This window comes from Grammomys surdaster, unplaced genomic scaffold (assembly GCF_004785775.1).
Source record: "Grammomys surdaster isolate TR1022 unplaced genomic scaffold, NIH_TR_1.0 125996, whole genome shotgun sequence".
In the NCBI taxonomy this organism is placed as follows: Eukaryota; Metazoa; Chordata; class Mammalia; order Rodentia; family Muridae; genus Grammomys; species Grammomys surdaster.
This window is the reverse complement of record NW_021620812.1, coordinates 5,003,232-5,024,339: the sequence shown is the minus strand read 5'-3', so window position 1 is coordinate 5,024,339 and position 21,108 is coordinate 5,003,232. Positions and strand designations below refer to the sequence as shown.

Here is a 21,108-nt window from a genome sequence, read left to right as displayed (position 1 = left end):
GCAGTTCTTCTGTATCTATGACCCCTCTGCACACACACAGCAGTTCTTCTGTATCTATGACCCTTCTGCACAAGCACAGCAGTTCTTCTGCATCTGGACCCCACTGAACCAACACAGCCTTGCTCCAGAACCCATTCACAACTATCCATTTACATTCCTTAGCAAAACTCGGGATTTTTTTCATACCTTTTATACAAAAGAAAACAACTTTAGTGTTTCCTCATTGGCAGGATGAAGGATGATGCTAACTTTTAGCTGTGGGTCACATGTCACAGAAAGAAGCTGCAGTATAAAATGGAGAGACAGATTTGATCCTTAAGAAAGTCACTTGGCCTATTAAAAGACTTGAACATGGAGTCAGTTTGATCAGGTCTAAATCCTACTGCTACCACCATGAGGTCTAGGAATGTTATTTAATTCGCTCGTTTCCATGCTTGGATACAACAATGTATAATTTATATAACTAATTCTTTTATACCTATTCATGTAAATGTTTTGAGTGGCTTGCTTCTGATATGACAATATGCATGGCTTCTTTCTAATTTTTATTGTGTTGTTTTCTGTCATTGGACTGTATGAGTTTCTTATGAATTTTACGTATCATCCTATATGCAATCCTATCCTTATCCTTATCCTATATGCAATGCATAAATATTTTATCCCATTCCATAAGATTTTGTCTTCTGATTTTATTATACAGCAAATTGTTAATTTTATGTAGTCTTCTTTATTTTAACTTTTGTTACCTATGTTTTAGGTATATATAAAAATAAACTGTTATTAGGATGCATGTCAAGAATCATGCTTCCATGTTTATTCTACAAATGTTAGTGTTTCAGATATTATAATAATAAAGTAGCTAGTTGACTGCAAATTTATTCTTGTGAAATGTATTGAAGTGTGCTTTTAGAAAGACGGATTGATTATTAAGCCTGTTTGTTGTTTGTTAATTATTTCAGTATCGTCATTTCTTGTCACACATGGCTTTAGTCCTTAGTTTCTTATCCTCTGCCTTTGGTTCACGTCTGTTTTGGTGACATTAGAGTTTTAGGAATTATTGTTATGATTCTAAATACAGTTGTTTTACTTTGAGAAAATGCTTGTTTTATAAGAAGAGTCTAAAGTCCTCCTGCAAGATTTAGGAGATCATAAAGTTAGATGATAACTGAATATTGTATTTAGGAATAGCTTTAACCAAAGGTAAGAGATAGCTCAACCATGAAAATTATGATACATTAACAGAAGTAATCTGAAATATCTGATGTTGGTCTTACTGCACTGTTCCCTTTTTCTGATAACTCACATGAGACCCATTTTCTCATGGATTTATGCTGTCACTTGTTTATGTCTCAGCTCTGTTAATGGACAATGAGTCCCTGTTGAGAAAGGAAGAATTAGACTCTCTCTGGCATTAGCTGTTTATCCAAACAAAGTGGTCAGCCCTGAAATGACATACACACAAGAAAGAGATGCAGCAGGCTTTGTGTGTGTGTGTGTGTGTGTGTGTGTGTGTGTGTGTGTGCTTGATGATAACAAAAAAAGAATCCATCAATTTGAGAGGAAGATCATTGGGAAATATGAAAAAGCAGGAGGGACAAGAGACAAGGGAAGAAACACAATTAATCAATTATACTTTAATTTAAATCATTTAAAGAAAAAATGTTTTGATAATATTAGATTTCAATTTCAAATTAGCATTCTAATTTTGAATTAATGTAATGATAATAAATATGCTTCAAGGGAAATGGGCTAAAGGTTACCTGTCTCTGTATGTGAAGGGAACAATAGAAGCTGTGGCACAACCTTTGGATGTGAAGGGCACTGACGTAAAATAATGTGAACTGTCATGTTATGGTGCAAAGAACCAGAGGAGGAAATGGCATTAGCACATTTTTGTTCTGCGTGTCTGACCCAGCCTGAGTGCAGAGAAATGATGGCACACATTTTCCAGACACTGCTTGACACGGCTTTTGAAAGAGCCTCTTATCCAGCTTACTGCATCATGGAAAATATGGTTCGTGTAGTTTAACACTCTTCATTCATATAGTACTTTTTTAATTGAGGAAAAAAAGAATTGGCATTTGAAATTCAGGCTTAGAAATGATGACTACATTGGTGATTTAAATAGTAGTCATGACACTACACAAAACCCAGATATTAGAGTAATTTCCAGCTATGTTGAGACAACACAAGAGGGTAAAATATTATAGTGGAAAATTAAGTATATCCATTGATATCCCAGAAATTTTTTATTTTTTGGACCAGTAGTCATTTAACAGTCACTATATATGAATATTTTTTCTCATCTTCAGGCTACAGCTATCATCTTTAACAAAGTGTGATTTTTGACCAAGTAACTAAAATGGGAAACTTTCCTGTCCATAAATTATGCCTGATTTTGTTGTTGCTGATGATGCTACTGAAAACCTCATAAAGGAGCACAGATCTTCCCATTGAGCTCTCCTTGGGTAAAATAGGAGCCAAGAAGGGCTGCTGTCCTGGCCCAGGATGTATGAGGCTCAGGCATCAAGACAGAAATAGATAGAGCCTCCAGGCCTGAAACTAGGAACCAGACATTTGCCAAGAACCCTTTTCTAGCTTATCACATTCCTTAATCCCTAAAAATGTTCATGATTCAAATATGGTGGAAAACTCATGTTTATTTCTTTGGGTTTTTTAATTAATAAGAAGCTTAAAGGAATATCCATAAAGCAATATAACAGACTCTTCCTTGACACTGTTAGAATGGGTAATGAGGAGCACTGAGCTAAGCATTGCCACGTCTCTCACTTCATGTCTGAGAATTTGAAGTCATTATTTGCTTTTAAAATAGAAACGTTAGCTGACAAATTTGCCCCTCCCCTGAGAATCTAAAATTTGTCTAAAAATGCAAAGAAGAATGAGACAAATCTGCCCGCCTCCTTTCTTCTTGATATTCAGTCCAAATATGCAAGGAGACAGGTAGCATTTTGAACAGCCTCAGTTTCTGGAGTTTGTGGTGTCCAGGAGGGTAGTACTCTCTTTTTAAACAAATCCTTTCAAGTAACATTTATAGATGCACCTCAGAGGCTCAATAAATCAAGTTCCAAAGTAGAAATAAATATGTGTTAGAAGCTGGACAGAACCTTCAAAAAATCATATATATTCACAATCTCTTAAAATATCTGGGTTTCTTAACTGCTACCTATAACTACCTATTTTTGCTATCTATATTACAGCTGATTATTCTCTTTCTCCTGGGTGATTTATTTCTAATTAGTTTCATAGTAATTCAGTCTGTTGTACTAATTGTTCCTCTATTTAAACATTTTCTAGACAATGGGCCTTGTATATTTAAATCTATATGGGCATTTTTGCAGTCTTTGGCCTTGGGTCTCAATTTCAGTGGTCTACTAGTGTAAATGACATAAATTTCCTTCACTTGGCAGGCATTTAAAATGTCATTTAATCTCACTGAAGAACTGAACAGTATCAAGCTTCCTAAGGTTATTTTGATTGCATGTACTAATTTTCCCGCCTACCTTAAAATCATCCATCCATGCATTAGCAGGTGCACATGTAATTTACGTGCACGTCACAAACATGACATTCCTACTCAACTTTTTATAGCTCCTAACTCTTGTATTTTCTATAAATATTGTTTTCTTTTTATTTGAGAACTGTTTTGTTTTATTAGATTGTACCTATCTCTCTTTAATCCAAAACGTTCTTCGGTGAACTGTTTATGTGAAACTTAGATAACAAATATCCACATGCAGATATATGGAAAAGTATATGAAAAATTGAACATTTTTGTGTTTCAGGTATATTTTTAACAAAGGGGGTGAGTGGTCTCTTAATAAATGGGTTGTTTCTTGTCTCAAGAAACTTCTCTTGAAGCAGGGAAGTCAGGTAATATGTGAAACATCAAATAAAAACCAGTGCCCGGAGGAAGATGAGCACTGTTGATTAAGGGATTCTACTGAGTGGACAACAAAGATATTTTAAGGAAAATTGACTTAAGACATAAGAATAAGAAGGAAAAACAGAATAGCCAGGGCAGGCGGCGATGAATATTCCAGAAGAAACAATAAACTATACAAAGGTCAGGAAGCAAGAGATTGTAAAACAGATCCCAGTGAGCAAAAAGGAACTGGTGGTAGTTGTAACCAGAGAGACGAAGCAAGGTCAGATAATGCGTAGCTGTAGCATTGTAGGTCACAGCAAAGTGTGAGCTGTGCAACAACGAAAGCAGAGATGTGGTGTGTGGCATTTTCCTATGAATATAATAGATTTGAACATGGACCACAAGAGTATAAGAGGATAATTGGTTAAGAGACCAAATAGTGGTTCAATCCATTCTGTATGATGCACAGTTAAGCTACAGAATGATACAAATGTGGAAGGCTTCATATAAAAAGCCAAAGAGATCACTGTTCAATTACATGACATCAGAAAAAAAGTTATCAAAAAATACTAACAGTATGTAAACTGCATAAATTGGTGGAAAGCGATGTTTGTTGGGAAAGGAAAACCTGCAGAAAATATATGTTTGGCAAGCTACATTAAAAATATGCAATGTGTGGCTCTTCTCACAGTGTATAGCATCTGTACTTAAGCATGTATACAAGCATTCTATCAATTCAAAATCACAACCAAATTAATTTTCTCAAAGCATATTTAAAATTTTTATTAATACAATTTAAAAATACTGTTTTCTTAAAATAAGAGGATCTCTTTAAGTCAACATAAATTGTTTCTATATAGAGAATTATCAATAAAGCATGAAGTCAGGAGGTAGCAGCCACACGAACAAGACGAGCCAACCTACAAGCTTCAGACCAGAGAGGAATCTTCAATGAGACACTCCCAACCCGAGAGACAAAACATAAAACCCTCTGGAAGCTGACATTTCTGTACTTACTGACAACATCAGCTGAAGCACACATCATCCATTCCCAGTTTGCACAGGCTATCTCTGAGATAGTGTTGCACATGGTTTTACTTTGAAATAGTGCATTTACAAATACTCATTCCTAAGTCAACTGTTATATTTCAGCTATAACTGTACTTCTGTACATTAAGAGTCCAACAACTGGATACTGTTGTACCTAGTTTTGTGCCATCTTTCTAGTGTTTGGGTCAGTGGAGCCCTGAGATACAGAGCCCATGTCATTTGTGACTGACTGACCTCATTTGATACTTCTGACTGTATTACAGGTTTGTGATCCATTTGTGATATGCCAACTGGTCTCACCTTATTTAAAATCAATGTAGTTGTGCCATAACCCTTCACCAATGGATGTGGACTGGTTGCTATTATTGACAAACTCTCCTGACTTCTCAGCACAGAGACATGACCTTAAACAGTGCTCAGAGTTTACAGCATTGCTATACTGGAAGCAAAGAATGGGGTAAGTGAGGGTGGGTGAAGGAATAATATGAAAGAGCCAGTTGTGTCAACTTCTATCATGTACAGCATTTCTTTCTATTCTGGGAAGTGTGAAAATGCAATCAATGGTACTGGCCCACACCTGCCACTTTATGCTTTGTTATTTACAACACAGTGGAGTTTCTACGATTCCTTCCCTGTATCCACACTTGTGGGTACACTTTACACCCACAGTAGTGTAGATAGGTTATCTAAACTATGAACAATGACAAAGTTTACCAAAGTTAAAGCTGTCGAAAATGCCACACTCTACTCATAGAAAAGCTCTGCTGGGACAACGATCACCAGGGTAGAAAGTAAGCTATATGGATGACTGGTTTAATCCTGCTTGGAAGCATCTACCCTCCGCCTCCCTGTCTCATGTGTGTGTGTGTGTGTGTGTGTGTGTGTGTGTGTGTGAGAGAGAGAGGGAGAGAGAGAGAGAGAGAGAGAGAGAGAATCACATCTAGCAATGCATACTCTATCATAAATTTGAGCTGTTTTCAGGTTATTTATTTGTTTGAAATAAAATAATAAATACATTATGTGTTGAAAATAAAAGATATGCCACCACAATGATACCCAGCAGCTCACTGCGCTTTACCCTTAGTCCAGAAGCGACTCACATACTTTTGTAACAATCCATTGACTAGAGCTAAAATGTAAGTTTCTAACCAAATTCTACACAAGCTGAAACATCCATAAGAAGGAAATATATTTTAGACATAAAACCATGACCACTTATCACTAACAACCTGTTCTCCTTGTCCAAACATTGAACATACTGATGAAAGAAAACTAAGCATGGAATGGAATTTTAGTTTGTATGCATTAGCTCCGAATAAGGTATGGATAACATTTTAGTGTAAAGGGATACACCAAAAATCTTATTCTTCTGTTATCTTTCCCATCTAACCCTCAGATATGTGGACTCTAATAAATAAGAACAGGGAATCTCTGGTGCCAGAGAGCAGCACAATAGCCTGGTGTGTCTAGCACAAGATGGGTGTGGTTCTCAGATGGGTAATTGTGACTGCCTTCCAGGCAAGTAGCTCATCATACCTTTTCTGAGTTCTCTTTGAGCTTTCTGAAGCTTCTGCTTTGCTCATCAAATCACCTAGCCATACCTTATGTGGGAGCTACTTCAAGTAGAAGTTACAACAACCTCCCTTCTGTGCTTCTTTGTATATGCTGAAGATTAGAAACTCTAGTTTTAAGTATTGAATTAGAATTAGATTCTCTGTTGAAACCATTCCTTATAACTGCAATATTTGATATGTTGTATTCTACCAGTTCTTGATGCCAGGACTTCCTGTTGAGGCATATGTAGTGTTTCAGACCTATATTTTTCATCATCATCTTACTGCCTTCAAAAAACTGTAGGAATTGAAAAGAAATTACTAAGAGTTTATCTCAGAACAGTAGGCAAGAAGTCCACATACTCAATCTAAACTCTTATTCCTGCCACCATTTCCAACTGTGCTTGGTGTAGATTTATTAGACAATGCTTTCACACTTAAGTGATAGGAAATAGCTTTCCCCAGCATATAAGGCCTTGAAATCCCCATTCTCATGCTTTACATTGCAAGCCACAGGCTTTCCTATGCTGGTCTTTCCTCCATAGGATGAATGGTCAATACAGTCAAGTACCAAGAAACAAACTTAGTTTTCTGACTTCTTCCTTGCAGGTTCAAAATAGTTGTCATTTCATGTGTTACAGGAAAATATTTGACATTCAAAACACATGATTGCCCTCTTTCAAGCCACTGGCAGCAGCTGACTCATTTGTATCAACTGACTCTACAGATGTGACTGTATCTCAGTGTCTGGGTGTGATGCTAACGTTTCTATTTACCAGAATGATTCATCCCAAGTCCCATCACAGACAAATCCAAAAGTTGAAATAGCTCAGCATCATGAAGCTGATCTATATTTAAGGACCCACGTGGTTCAGGAGGCCTTCACAGCTATCTGAGTGGACTGTGTGTCCTCTGAGCTTTACAAAGAAGTCAATAGAATAATCTCCATTATTGTTTTTCACTCTGAAGTGATGAGCTCCAATTTTACTCACAGTCAAGTGGAGAGATTGCTCACACAATTCCCATCTAACTTTGCAGGAGGTTGGCAATATGTCTATGTGGCAATGTTGCTTAGTTACAAAATAATTCCAAATATAGCCAATTTGATTTCTATGTGATTCTATCCCTCTTTGTTATGGCCAGCAACAGTAATAATGAAGAAATTTGAATTATCATAGAGAAGTAAAAAAATAAATACAGCATTGTGTGCTTTGGTGTTAAATTGCAAAGAAAAAAAATTAGTTTTATGTGTGCATACATTCTATTTGTTCCCCTGAAGTAGCTTAATTCATATTATTTTAGACCCTAATGTTCATCATTCAAGCAAACAAGTAAGAAAAAGGGACCATTAAAATCATAGGAAGACAAGCAGGATGAAATTAGGAAGGCATGAAGGACGCATTTGGAAGAAAAAGATTGGAGGCATAAAATGGAAAAGAAATCCTGAAAGTCTTCATTTCAGAATCTAAGTAGATGTGCAAGAAGACAGAGGGTGTAATGGAGGAAAATAACAGGAGAATGGACTACTGCGACCACAGGTACCTTGTCAAGATGACTTCCAAACAATTAACCCTATGAACTTATATTCTGAATAGAAAATGTCCTTAGAAATGGCATTTATGCAACAGCTGGTGCTTCCTACCAGAGTTTGGCTTCTTTACAGTTGCCTCGGACAAGCAAGAAAAGTTTCATCCATCCCTAGCTCTAATGAAAGATTGAAGTGTACTGGCATTTCAGACACTTCAGGTTCTATAATGTCAGCTGGGAGTACCCTTTCAGCACCAAGACATAGACATACCATCTAATTTCTAATAGTAAACATATTCTTGTTAACAAATTACAACATGCATTGTTTAGCATAACACTAATTTGAATGGTATATGAAATGTGTTCATCAGTCACAATGAAATACAATAGTACCTGCAAATATTGACTTATAATGACATATCATTTTCAAAAAGAAAAAAATATTTTATTAGAAAACATTAAAATTTAAATTATAAAAGCATGAAACTAAGGTAAGAATGCTAGGTGCAGATATTTGTTAGTACCTAAATTCTTTGTAAATATAAGCATCTTGGATACTATTTACAACAAAATTCAGTGACACTTGAGTCTCACATATACTGAACTAGTATTTTCAAATTATTCAATGATCTACATGAAATGATACAAAGCATATCCTAATTGCAGTAACAAGAGGAGTGTGGAGGGAGGTACTCACTTCATATTTTTACAATATTCCCACAAAATAGACAGTTTGCCCAAGCACTACACCTTGTTCCTTGATTTAACACTATTGGTTAAATAAAATTGGCTACAACCCATTACTGGAGGGATTAGAGGTAGGTGGGTTTGGAGTGACCTGCTTGGGGGAGAGAGACTTGAAGCAAAGGAGGAAGAACAAGAGAAAAGAGGAAGCCACCATGAGGGGAGATGGACGATAAGCACACGGCCAGGAGAAACAGTGAGTATCTGGAGTATGCCATCGAAGAAGTAGCCAGGCTAGCAGTTAGAGGAACTGATTAGGTGTTATACCCCCAGTAACAGTCGAAGCCAAATACAATAACCATAGTCTGAGTCTCATTTATTTGTAATCTACTCAGGAATAAGCTTAACTTGGATGTAGTACAGAGAAGAAGCAAGTATTGAGAATTCTTTCATTTTTTTCTTTACATTCAATTTCAACTTCTCTTCATCAGAGTTCTTAGCTTAGTTACCAGATGAATAATAGTCCACTACTGAATTAAATTTATTCATATGAAATGTATGCATATATATATGTATGTATTTGTAAGGAAAGTAGTATTAAAAATTGTTTAAAATTTTTAAAAATCTCAACATAAAATAAGAGATCAACACTACAAAGGCTTAACCTGAACACATATCATTTATGCACACAAACTGATAGAGGAATTGAAGGCATAACTCAGTGGTACAGTACAGACAAGAAACAAGGCCTTGTATTCAGTTCCTAGTGTCTCACATGCACAAACAAACCAAAAGAATCACACAAAACAAAATAATAAAATCACAGGTTATTTAAAATGTTGGGAATTTTTTATCAGGAAAAATTTATGTACATATATTTACATTATACATGTTTGTGTGTCACTCTCTGTGGGTATATCCCCACATATAATCCCTAATATATACATATATATATATATATATATATATACATATATATATATATGTGTGTGTGTGTGTGTGTGTGTGTGAGTGTGTGTGTGTCTGTGTGTGTCTGTGTGTCTGTGTGTAGTGTTTTATTTAATACCCTAATGTAAAATGTAAATTCCTTCCCATGTACTATATTATGTTTGTCAGGCTTCAATAGAGGAACAGAACTTTTAGAATGAATATAAATTAAAAGGGGAGTAACTAGATTGTCTTATTGTCTGTGTAGGTCAACAATAATTGTCTCATGTTGTGAAGGCAGAAAACATAGTAGTGAGTAGCTCTTCAGTCCATCAGGCTAGTTGCCTCAGCAGCACCAGTCTAGCATTGAAAACCTGGAGAATTCCTGTGGAATGGTTGGTCTTGAATCTACATTGGAACCATCAATGGGTGCAAGTACTAATATAAACTAAGCACATTGCAGCAACAGTGGAGATAAACTTGTCAGTCAGAGTAAAGATATACAGGGGACAAAAAAAAAAAAAAAAAAAAAAAACCAAGGATTCATTCCAGAAGGCTGTCATCCCACTTCAAACAATCTGCCTAAAAAAAAAAAAAAATCCAATGGCTTGTCTTCTGTGGCATTACAGTTCTCATAACACTGACATTCAAAATTAATCCTCAAACATATGCTCTTCATAAGAACATACTTTAGTGTGATGTGTATATACATTATTAACTTGCTGGACATTATAAAGCAGATGGACCTAACAAATATTTACAGAACATTTTACCAAAAACAAAAGAATACACTTTCAGCTCAGCACCTCATGAAACTTTTTCTAAAATTGAAGACATACTCAGACACAAAGCAAGTCTCTCTCAACACATTAAAAAAAAAAAAGCTGAAATAAACCCTGAATCCTATGGGACCAAAATGAATTAAAGCTGAATATCAGAAACAGAAAGCTTACAGACTCATGGAAACTAAACTTGCTACTGAATTAAAAATTGTCAAAACAACTCCTTCAACTCTCCACATCCACCTGAACCCTTGGCAGAGTGGTATGTTAGCACCAGAGATAACAATATGCCAAAAGGTAAGCACAAGAACATCAGTAACAAAAGCCAGTTTAATTTGGTACCATAATAACCCAGTTCTCCTACCAAGCAAGCCCTGGATACCCTAATACAACAGAAGAGCAAGACTCTGACATAAAATCCCATCACATGAACATGATAAAGATACTCAAGGAGGATATACACAACCCTCTTAAAGAAATACAGGAAAATACAATCAATCAGATGAAGAAATTGAGCAAAACAGTTCAAGACCTAAAAATGAAATTAGAAACAATAAAGAATTCACAAATGGAAGCAACCCTAAGATGGAAAGCCTACAAAATAGATCAGGAGCTACAGATGTAAGCATTAAAAACAGAATACAAGCAACGAAAGAATCTCAAGTGTAGAAGATACCATAGAAAACATGGACTCAGCAGTCAAAGAAAATGAAAAATGCAAAAAAGCTCTTTATTAGCTGGGCCATTTTGCCAGAGTAGAAAGATAAGATTCAAGTACAAATATTCTTAGAAACAATTTGTATTGCACATTCAAGATCTCAGAAGATGGAACGATCTCCCATGCTCATGGATTGGAAGGATTAACATAGTAAAAATGGCCATCTTACCAAAAGCAATCTACAGATTCAATGCAATTCCCATCAAAATTCTAACACAATTCTCCACAGATACGGAAAGAGCAATTCTCAACTTGATATGGAAAACCAAAAAGACTCAGGATAGCAAAAACAATTCTCAACAATAAAAGAATTTCTGGAGAAATAACCATCCTTCACCTCAAGGTGTACTACAGAACAATAGTAATTAAAACCACATAGTATTAGTACAGAAACTGACATGCTAATGAATGGAATAGAATTGAAGATCCAGAAATAAACCCACATACCAATGGACAGGTGATATTTGAGAAAGAACAAAAACCATACACTGAAAAAAGAAAGCATGTTTAACAAATGGTGCTTGTTTAACTGGAGGTCTGCATATACAACATTGCAAATTGATCCATATTTATAACCTTGAACAAAGCTCAAGTCCAAGTGGATCAAGGACCTCAACATAAAACCAGATACACTGAATCTAATAGGAGAGAAAGTGGAAAATAGCATTGAAGGCATTGGCACGGGAGACAATTTTCTGAACAGAACACCAATGTCTCAGGCTCTAAGATCAACAATTAACATGGAACCTCATGAAACTGAAAAGCTTCTGTAAGGCAAAGGACACTGTCAATACAACAAAATGGCAGTGTACAGATTGGGAAAAGATCTTCACTAAACCTACACTTGATAGAGGGCTAATATCATATATATATATATATATATATATATATATATATATATATATATATCAAAAAATTAAACTCCAAAGAACAAAATAACCCAATTTAAAAATAGGGTACAGAGCTAAAAGAGAATTCTCAACAGAGGAATCTCAAATGGCCAAGAAGCATTTAAAGAAATTTTCAATGTCCTTAGTCATCAGGGAAATGCAAATCAAAATGACCCTAAGATTTCACCTTACACTACTTAGAATGGCTAATATAGAAAAACTCAAGTGTCAGCACATGCTGGCTAGGATAAGAAGAAAAAGCACTCCTTCATTGCTGGTGGAATTGCAAACTGGTACAACTACTCTGTAAACCAATCTGGAGGCTTCTCAGATAATTGGACATAGCATTATCTGAGGACCCAGCTATATCACTCCTGGGGATATACCCAAAGGATGCTTTACCATACAACAAAGACATTTGTTTCACTATGTTTATAGCAGCCTTCTTCCTAATAGCCAGAAACCAGAAGACTGTATACAGAAAATATGGTTCATTTACACAATAGAATAGTATTTAGTTCTTAAAAATGAGGACAACATAAATTTTGCAGACAAATGGATGAAACTAGAAAATATCATCCTGAGTGAGATAACCCAGGCCCAAAAGGACATACATGGTATATATTCACTGATAATGGATATTAGCCAAAAAGTACAGAAAACCCATGATACAACCCATAGACTATAAGAAATTTAAGAAGAAGGAAGGCCCAAGTGAGGATGGTTTGATCCCACTTAGAAGGGAGAACAAAATAATCATGGGGGCAGAGGGAGGGAGGGACCTGAGTTGGAAAGGTAAAGGGGATGGGGAATCAGAGGCAGGATCAGGTATGGGGAAAACACAAGAGAAGCCAAGGTAGCCAGGAGAATGAATGGAAATATCCAGCTGCTAGGAGTGGGGGTGGGAGAACCTCTAGAATGTCCTAATGACCTGGGATGCGAGAGGCTCCAGGACTCAATGGGGATAACCTTAGCAAAAATGCCCAACAGTGGGGAGATGGAACCTGAGGAGTCCACACCCAGTAGATAGACAGGACTTCCAGTGGAGGGATGGGGTCACTAACCCACCTTCAGAATTTTGACCCACAGTTGTTTCTATCTAAAAAATATGCAGGGACAAAAATGGGGCAAACTCTAAAGGAAAGGCTATTCAGTGACCAGCCCAACTTGGGATCCATACCATGAGTGGGCACTAAACCCTGACACTATTACTGATGCTATGTTGTGCTTGCAGACAGGACCATAGCATGCTTGTCCTCTGAGAGACTCTACCAGCAGCTGTTTGAGACAGATGAAGATGCGGCCAATCATTAGGCTGAGGTCAGGGCCCCTTATGGTTGAATTAGGGGAGGGACTGAAGGAGCTGAAGGGGATGACAACACCATAGGCATATCAAAATTATAACCCAGACACCTGGGAGCTCCCAGAGACTAAGCCACCAAACAAAGAGCATATATGTGTTGCTCTGTAGCTCCTGGCACCTATGCAGCAGAGGACTGCCTTGGCTGAACTCAGTAGGAGAACATGTGCCTAAAATCCTGTAGAGACTTGATGCCTTAGGGAAGGGGAATGACTGGTGGGGGTGAGGGTTGGGGGTTGGGAGATTGAGGGGGCTGGGGGGAGGCACCTTCTCAGAGGCAAAAGGGAGGGGGAATCTGGAGTGGAGACCACGATGGAGGGGTGACAACATTTGGAATATAAATAAATAAAATAAATAATTGTCAAGACAAAAATTAAGAAAAAAATCAAAGGGTTTCTAGAACAACCCACACAAACACAAACACAATCAGATAGTTAAACAAATCTTATATAGTAATCAAACTGCTAGAAGTATCACCAAGATAATATTGTAAAGGCTGTAACTTTAAATAAATATCACAGCATATGTTAAATATGAATATGTTACAATGAAATATTGTAATGAAGAAGGAATAGAGAAGAAAATTACTCAAACATCAATGCGTATTTTAGAGTCCAGTATTTATAGTTCAAAATCAGTGTGCTTGATTTGTTGTTGCTTTTTTAGCTCACATAAAAACATACCAACCTTTCTGAATTCGATGTCTTGGTTGTTTTGATCTTCCATCAATATCTTTTGTTTTCAATTCATATGAAAGACAGGAAATGTGTTTTCTGTACTCAGTAGAATATTTAAAATCAGCAGGAGAATATCTCATCTGTGAAGACAAATAAAGGCATTGGTGGGTCTTGTTTCTTGTTGCTGTGATAAAACATGTTGACAAATGAAACAGAAAGAATTTGCCTCTCAACTCCAGGTTACAGTCCACCACTTGGGGGAAGTCAAGGCAGCAGGTACTTGAAGCAGCTAGTTATAGTCAAAGGCAACCTGCATGGAATTAATGCATAAATGACATGCTGAGTTAACTTTCTCCATTTGTATCATAGCTCAGAATCCTCTTCCTAAGGAATGGCACTGCTTATTGTGAATTTGTCCTCCTACTTCAGCTAGTCAAGATAATCCAAATACACACCCACACCCACAGGCCAAGCTGATCTATAAAATCTCCATGAAAATCTTCCAAGCTGATTCTAGATTGATCATGTCAAGCTGATAATAAAAATTAACCAAATCAGTGATATCAAATGTTTCAGGGTTTCACGGAGTGTTCCAATGTGTAGTGCAGTGCTATGATTTTTAAAACTCTGTAAGACAACTAACATTAAAAAAGACTTTAAAAGCTCCATTGTTTATTGCTTTGTTAAGCAGCCTGATAAGAATTGTCAATAATAGCAACAGTCGGTGAGAGGAATAGTCAGTGAGAGGAAAATTCAGTGGTAGGAACAGTCAATGGTTGGAAATGTCAATGGTTGGAACAGTCAGTTATAGCAATAGTCAGTGGTAAGAACAGTCAGTGATAGGAACAGTCAGTGATAGGAACAGTCAGTGCTAGGAACAGTTAGTGATAAAAACAGTCTGTGGCAGAAACAGTGAGTAGTAGAAAGTCAGAGATAAAAATAGTCAGTGATAGCAAGAGACAGTGATAGAAACAGTCAATGATAGAAACAGTCAGTGATAGGAACAGGCAATGATAGAAACAGGCAGTAGTAGGAACAGGCAATGATAGAAACAGGCAGTAGTAGGAACAGTCAGTAATAGCAACAGTCAGTGGTAGGAACAGTAAATGATAGAAACAGTCAGTGATAGGAACAGGCAGTGATAGAAACAGGCAGTGATGGCAACAGTCAGTGATAGAAACAGTCAATGATAGAAACAGTCAATGATAGAAACAGTCAGTGATAGGAACAGTCAGTGGTAGGAACAGTCAGTGGTAGGAACAGTCAGTGGTAGGAACAGTCAGTGGTAGGAACAGCTAATGGTAAGAACAGCAACAGGGAGGAACTGTCAGTGATAGCAACATTCAGTGGTAGGAATAGTTAATGTTAGGAATAGCCAATGTAACGAACAGTCGGTGACAAGGACAGTCAGTGGTAGAAACAGCAATAGGAAGAGTGCTTAGTAGAAATAGCAATAAGAACATTCAGTGGTAAGAACAGTCACAGGTAGGAACAGTCAGTGATAGCAAGAGTCAGTGATAGGAACAGTCAGTGGTAGAAAGAGTTAGTGAAAGCAACAGTCAGTGGTAGGAACCCAGTGACAGAAACACTCAGTGTTACACTTAGTGAAAGCAACAGTCAGTGGTAGGAACAGTCAGTGCTAGGAACAGTCACCAATAGCAACAGTCAATGATATCAACAGTTAGTAGTAGGAACACTCAGTGCTAGGAAGTCACTGATAGGAACAGTCAATGGTAGGAACACTCAGTGGTAGGACTTGTTAGTGATAGGAACATTCATTGATAGGTATAGTCAGTGGTAGGACCAGTCAGTGATAGGAACAGTCAGTGATACAAATAGTGGTAGCAACAGTCAGAGGAACAGTCAGTGATAACAACAATCCATGGTAGAAACAGTCAGTAATACCCTGGGGAAATTCTCTAAAGGCAGTGGAAAGAAGAAGCCCTACACATAAATAACAGATGCAAGGTGTTTTGTCAGAAAGCCTGAGAAAGTTTTCGTAAAAGAAAGGGGTGGACACAACATTACCTTACAAAACACTTAATGTGCCGCAGATAGAAAAACAGACTGTAATATAAGAAGACCTTGAAATGGGGCTAGAATAAATACAAGCCTTTTTAATATGTTTGTGAGTACAATGAAGCTTTGATGAGAAAGTAGCTTCCTGGGGAGCAGGTGTAGACTGTGTCCTAATTAGTGAGGTGCTGACAACACTGCATTAGCGTCTTCTCTTCACAGACTATGCAGGTCAGTTAAGAGATTTCAGCAGGTCACCTAGGATCCAGAATCAGGAAAAAGCCCTTATCATTGATATCACTCTATCTGCATGCCTTCCATTCTGAAATATGGTATCCATTTTCATCTCACAAAGTTGGAGATCAGAAAATGATGAGAGGGTACAGGCAGTGTTTCTAAATTAATATCCACAAAAGTTTTTTTAGAAACTTCCATTAAGATCTCATTGGCTTTCCACTTATTCAGAGGAACATATGAGGACTGGAGCCAGAGGAAAAAGTCTGGGGGGGGTGGGGAGCAAGGAATGGCTAGAACAAAATTGGCATACTGCTAAGAAACAACACAACAAAAACATATTAGTAGATAATTAATATGGCATTAGTATGCCACAGTGAAGAAACACTGTGTTTTATAAAGACTGTTAGATTTATTTATTTATTATTTATTTGTGTGTGTGTGTGTGTGTGTGTGTGTGTGTGTGTGTGTGTGTGTGTACATGTATACCATGGTACACATGTGAAAGTCATAGATGGAGAGAGTTGGTTTTCTCTTCCACCATATTGCTCACAGGAATCAAACTCAAGTTGTCATGCTGGCCAGCATCTTCTTTTTAACCTACTGAGCCATCATATGTGCCTAAATATATAACATATCATAAATTGTCAGAATATTGTCCCTTCTCTGGTAAGATACACTATATTCTGAAGGTCTGTGGATTCATCTTCAGTACCCTGAGTCATGATTTTTAGGTCTGTTATTGGAAACTTACATAGTGCTTATAATCCATCATTGTATTATGCACTTTACAGATTCTTGCCATCATTTAATATACAGAAAAGATATCAGCCGTGCTCTTTTTACTGTGAAAAGCCTCGTAAATACCTTTACTCAAGAGAATAAAGCTGTATCTTTACCCTTTATCTTTAGCTGATTTATCTTTAATGATCAATCAAGACTCATTCCCTGTTTGGAGGAATGGTTCTACCTTCATCTAAAAAGTAAGTCAGTTAAGTTTCTGATACAGTTTTGGATGGAAAACCCGTTATGTTTCTGCTCTACCTTGATTGCCCTCAATATTTAGTTCTCTGTCACACATTTCAATCAGAGCATTACAGGCACTGTTAGTTAAATCTGGTTTCTCAGTTGGGTGTGGTAGAACATGCCTGTAATTCTATAGGTAGAAGCGTGTGGGGGGGGTGATCAGAATTTCAAGGCCACCCATGGCTATCAAGTGAGCTCAAGGAAATACTGAGACTCTCAGTGTTTGTAAATTTCCATGTGATCTTCTCTGATTTAGTGACTGAATTACATTTGTCCCCAGCAGTGACGATGCCATGGTATCTTCTGTGCTCATCCGGCTGGTGCTCTGCACTTTCTCCTCCAGTTCCATTCAGTCAAGAGTCTTTCACTTATCAATTTTAGACCATTTATTTTCATTGTCTGCATGACAAAGGTCATTATTTTTGCTAGAAATACAGATAAATAGGGCATTTTCAGCTCATGGACTTTGTTTCCTAAGACTGACAAGCATATACTTTTTTAGTCATAACATCAAAACATAGTAGCAAAATATGGTGTGGTTTTAAATAAAGATGTTTCTATTGTGACTTATAGACAGTTCTATTGAATAAATTAGATTTAAAAATGTATAAGCTGCTACTTTTCAATTAAATTCATGATAGTCAATTGTAAATACAAATGCTTCTTCTATAAATCATCTTCCTGCTAGTGTTCCATATTAATACTCTCTTTCATCATATTACCATATGTGCAACTGACTACGTGCTAGAAATCACATTAAATTCAGGCTACCAGTGCTAGGGGATCATAGGCCCACGACACTATCTACTAATTCTTAGTGATAAAGAGTAATGATGTCAATCATTATTTACAAAGTTTTTAATTTTTTTCTTTTTCATTCCTTTCTCTTTTCAATCTATCTTCTTAATATTTCCATCTAAGAAACCAGTTCTATCTTCAACCTTGGTCAAAGAGGCTCCTTTTTTCACTAATGGAAAGATTCACTCCTGGAGGATGGTTTTGTTCACTGTGTATTCAAATGCTGATTTCTGTTCCCAGAGATCTAGTTTCAGTCCAGATTTCTTTTATTATTATGAAGCATCTCCTGACTCAGTATTTTATAAAACATTGTTCTCTATCACTTTCTGATTACTCATAACGGGCTGAATACACAAAAGCTAGACAAGAAAGGAAAAGGTAGGACTTCTGGGTAGAGGTTGGAGGGTCTCAGGAGAGGACCAGGCAGTTGTCATCAGGACATGGATGAAGAAAAGGGCCATATTATGGCAGGTACTGAGCCACACGGCTGGGAAGTAGGCCAGTCCAGCATTGTCAGGCTAGAATAGCTCAGAATCTGCCCAGCAACTGGATCTAAAGCTTTTAATAAAAATAAAGAACTCCACATCATAATTCAGAGCAAGGGCTGGCATAGAACTGCCTTTTACAATTCACAGCTGGTCAAACTCTGTGTAATAAAAGACTGTTGAGTACTGAACCACAAACTGAGCATCTATATTACACTATGCAATACTCAGGGAACATCATGGATGAGGGGCATGAGAAAGAGAAGAACCAGATGTTAGGGAGGAATGTTGAGGAACTGGGTATTTTGGACATGACAAAGCCATTGAACTCATGAACTCACTACTGTCCAACACCTGCACAAGGTCGGAAACATCACATGCATGGAGATGAGGGCTGGTGAGACCCTAACCCTTGCTGAGAGACTTTGCACAAGTAATGAATGCTGCTGTTGTAATCACTGACAATCTGCCTAGGCTTCATTAAATAGGCTGCACTCATGCTCATTCAAGAAACAACCATTAAACTTAGTGAGGACTGGCTGAGAAGAAGTAGAGCTTCAGTAGAAGACAGGAGGCCTGAAAGAGGGCAACAGATAGTGAAAAGTGTCCTGAGTCAATATAGCTGCATATCATAGTGACAAAGAATATCGGAAAGAGAAGAAGAAAGAGATCGTGTTAAGTTCCATTTGAAACGTAAAATGACCCACTGTTTCTTCTAGAGATTGATTATACTTTATCCTATCCATTAGAAAATGAGTTTTCCAGCAATCTTGCTTTTACTGTAGTTACTCAATTCCATCACTCAAATGTGACAAAAATGCATGAAGAAAAGCTCATGTGATATTCTGAGGTATATCTGTAGGAAGATCATCCAATAAATATCTAATAACTATATGAGTGTCTTCAAAAGCTACAAAGTTTAGTGAAAGTGGCTTTCCGTTACATGTAAGGAGAGAGAAAGGGGATGTAAGCCACTGACACACTGATCCCTGAGCTCATGGAGAAGAAAATTTATCAAAATTTTAATATATATAATAGAGGCCTTGTTTTCACCAATACAAAGCATAATCTATATTATCCATACTATTCTCTACCAGGCACATAAGTGACTTTAGAAAATATTTATGACTATTTGATCAGGGAACATTAGAAGGTGATGATAGATTGAATAAATCAGAAATACATTCATTCATTTAACAGAGTCAGAGTTAACTCAGGCTTAGATGTGAAGGTAATGTTTGACAACATTTCTGGCTGTTTGGGGAATGACGGTATAATTAGGTAAAGATATGAAAAACTGATGGCTTCTAGATCTGATATCTGAGAAACTGAGCTCCCAAGTGGGTAAGAGTAACAATTACTGGGACAATATCATCAAGGGTCTGTTCTCGTGCTATGAGTTATTTTGCTCTCACCCCAGTGTTTATCAATACTTATATGCAAGCTTTGAATAAAAATATAAAAACCTGTTTATCCCATTTCCTGATGTGATAGGCAAAGGAACAACCTCACTTAACAGTAAATCTTAGTTGTTGTTAACAGACTGGTTAACAGTACTACTGACAGACTGGAGTCACTGGGCTAGCTGAATAAAGGATGTTATATTGCAGTTGGACAAATTAAATTAAATCATTGTAATTAAATTAAATTATATTAAATCACTTGAGTACATGGGTGATAAAGACAAAAGCTCAGAGGCATGGTTGGGAAGCCCCTACAGAAAAATGTGCTAGAATCTCATCTAGAATAAGGGAATTGTTCTAACATTCTTTTCCCTTCTACAGCATTCCATCAGAACTTTGAAACATAGTTTCACATGACTACAGATATCCAAGACCATCAAGTGGAATCTACCAACTATGCACTCTATAGATTAACATGTAGTGAAAGCACACTCTGGGTAACTCAGTTCTGTGCAATCCCAGGCAAAGAAAAGGTAATGGAATAATTAAAGTTTCAAGTTTTCCCGATACTCTTCATGTTTTAATGGAATTCTGAAGTTCAAACAAAGCCTAAAATGTCCATACTAACCTTCCCCTAAAACTTCATGGATTCCTTGCTCTTGAAAGCACTATAAATATGTCTATGCATTTCTTCTGTCCTTCCTTGAGACTAAATCTAGAATCATCCCTTTCTAATCCAAACCAAACTCTTGTATTGGCATTAACAAGCAATATTTATAATGATCAAAATACATTTCTTTGTGGCTTTAAATGCCCTGATGGAAGTTTTGGTTGCTAACTTTTTACTGTGAACTACAAAAACTCAGAAAAATATAACCTGTGACCATATCACCAAACTCATCTCATCTCTGGCTGTGGTTCAGTGAACATCTGCCACACCGGATTTCATTCAGCCTCATAAACACATCCCAAACAAAACAAGCTATTACATGGCCCAGGGCATTGTGCACAGGGCTCTATTTCCAGAACTGTGCATGGCTAGCTTCCTATCCTTCAAGCATTCACTACAAATTCTTTCTCCTTAGAAAAACT

The 21,108-nt window shown here is 37.0% G+C and overlaps 1 protein-coding gene across 1 annotated transcript in view; it reads right to left on the bottom strand.

Annotated features, from left to right (window-relative positions):
* The window catches only part of Lrriq3 (leucine rich repeats and IQ motif containing 3), an 89,198-nt gene that overhangs the window by 9,090 nt on the left and 59,000 nt on the right, over positions 1 to 21,108 (bottom strand). Inside the window, exon 6 of the mRNA XM_028754335.1 lies at positions 14,065 to 14,194. Coding sequence (XP_028610168.1) covers positions 14,065 to 14,194 — 130 coding nt within the window. The remainder of the gene's footprint in view (positions 1 to 14,064; positions 14,195 to 21,108) is intronic.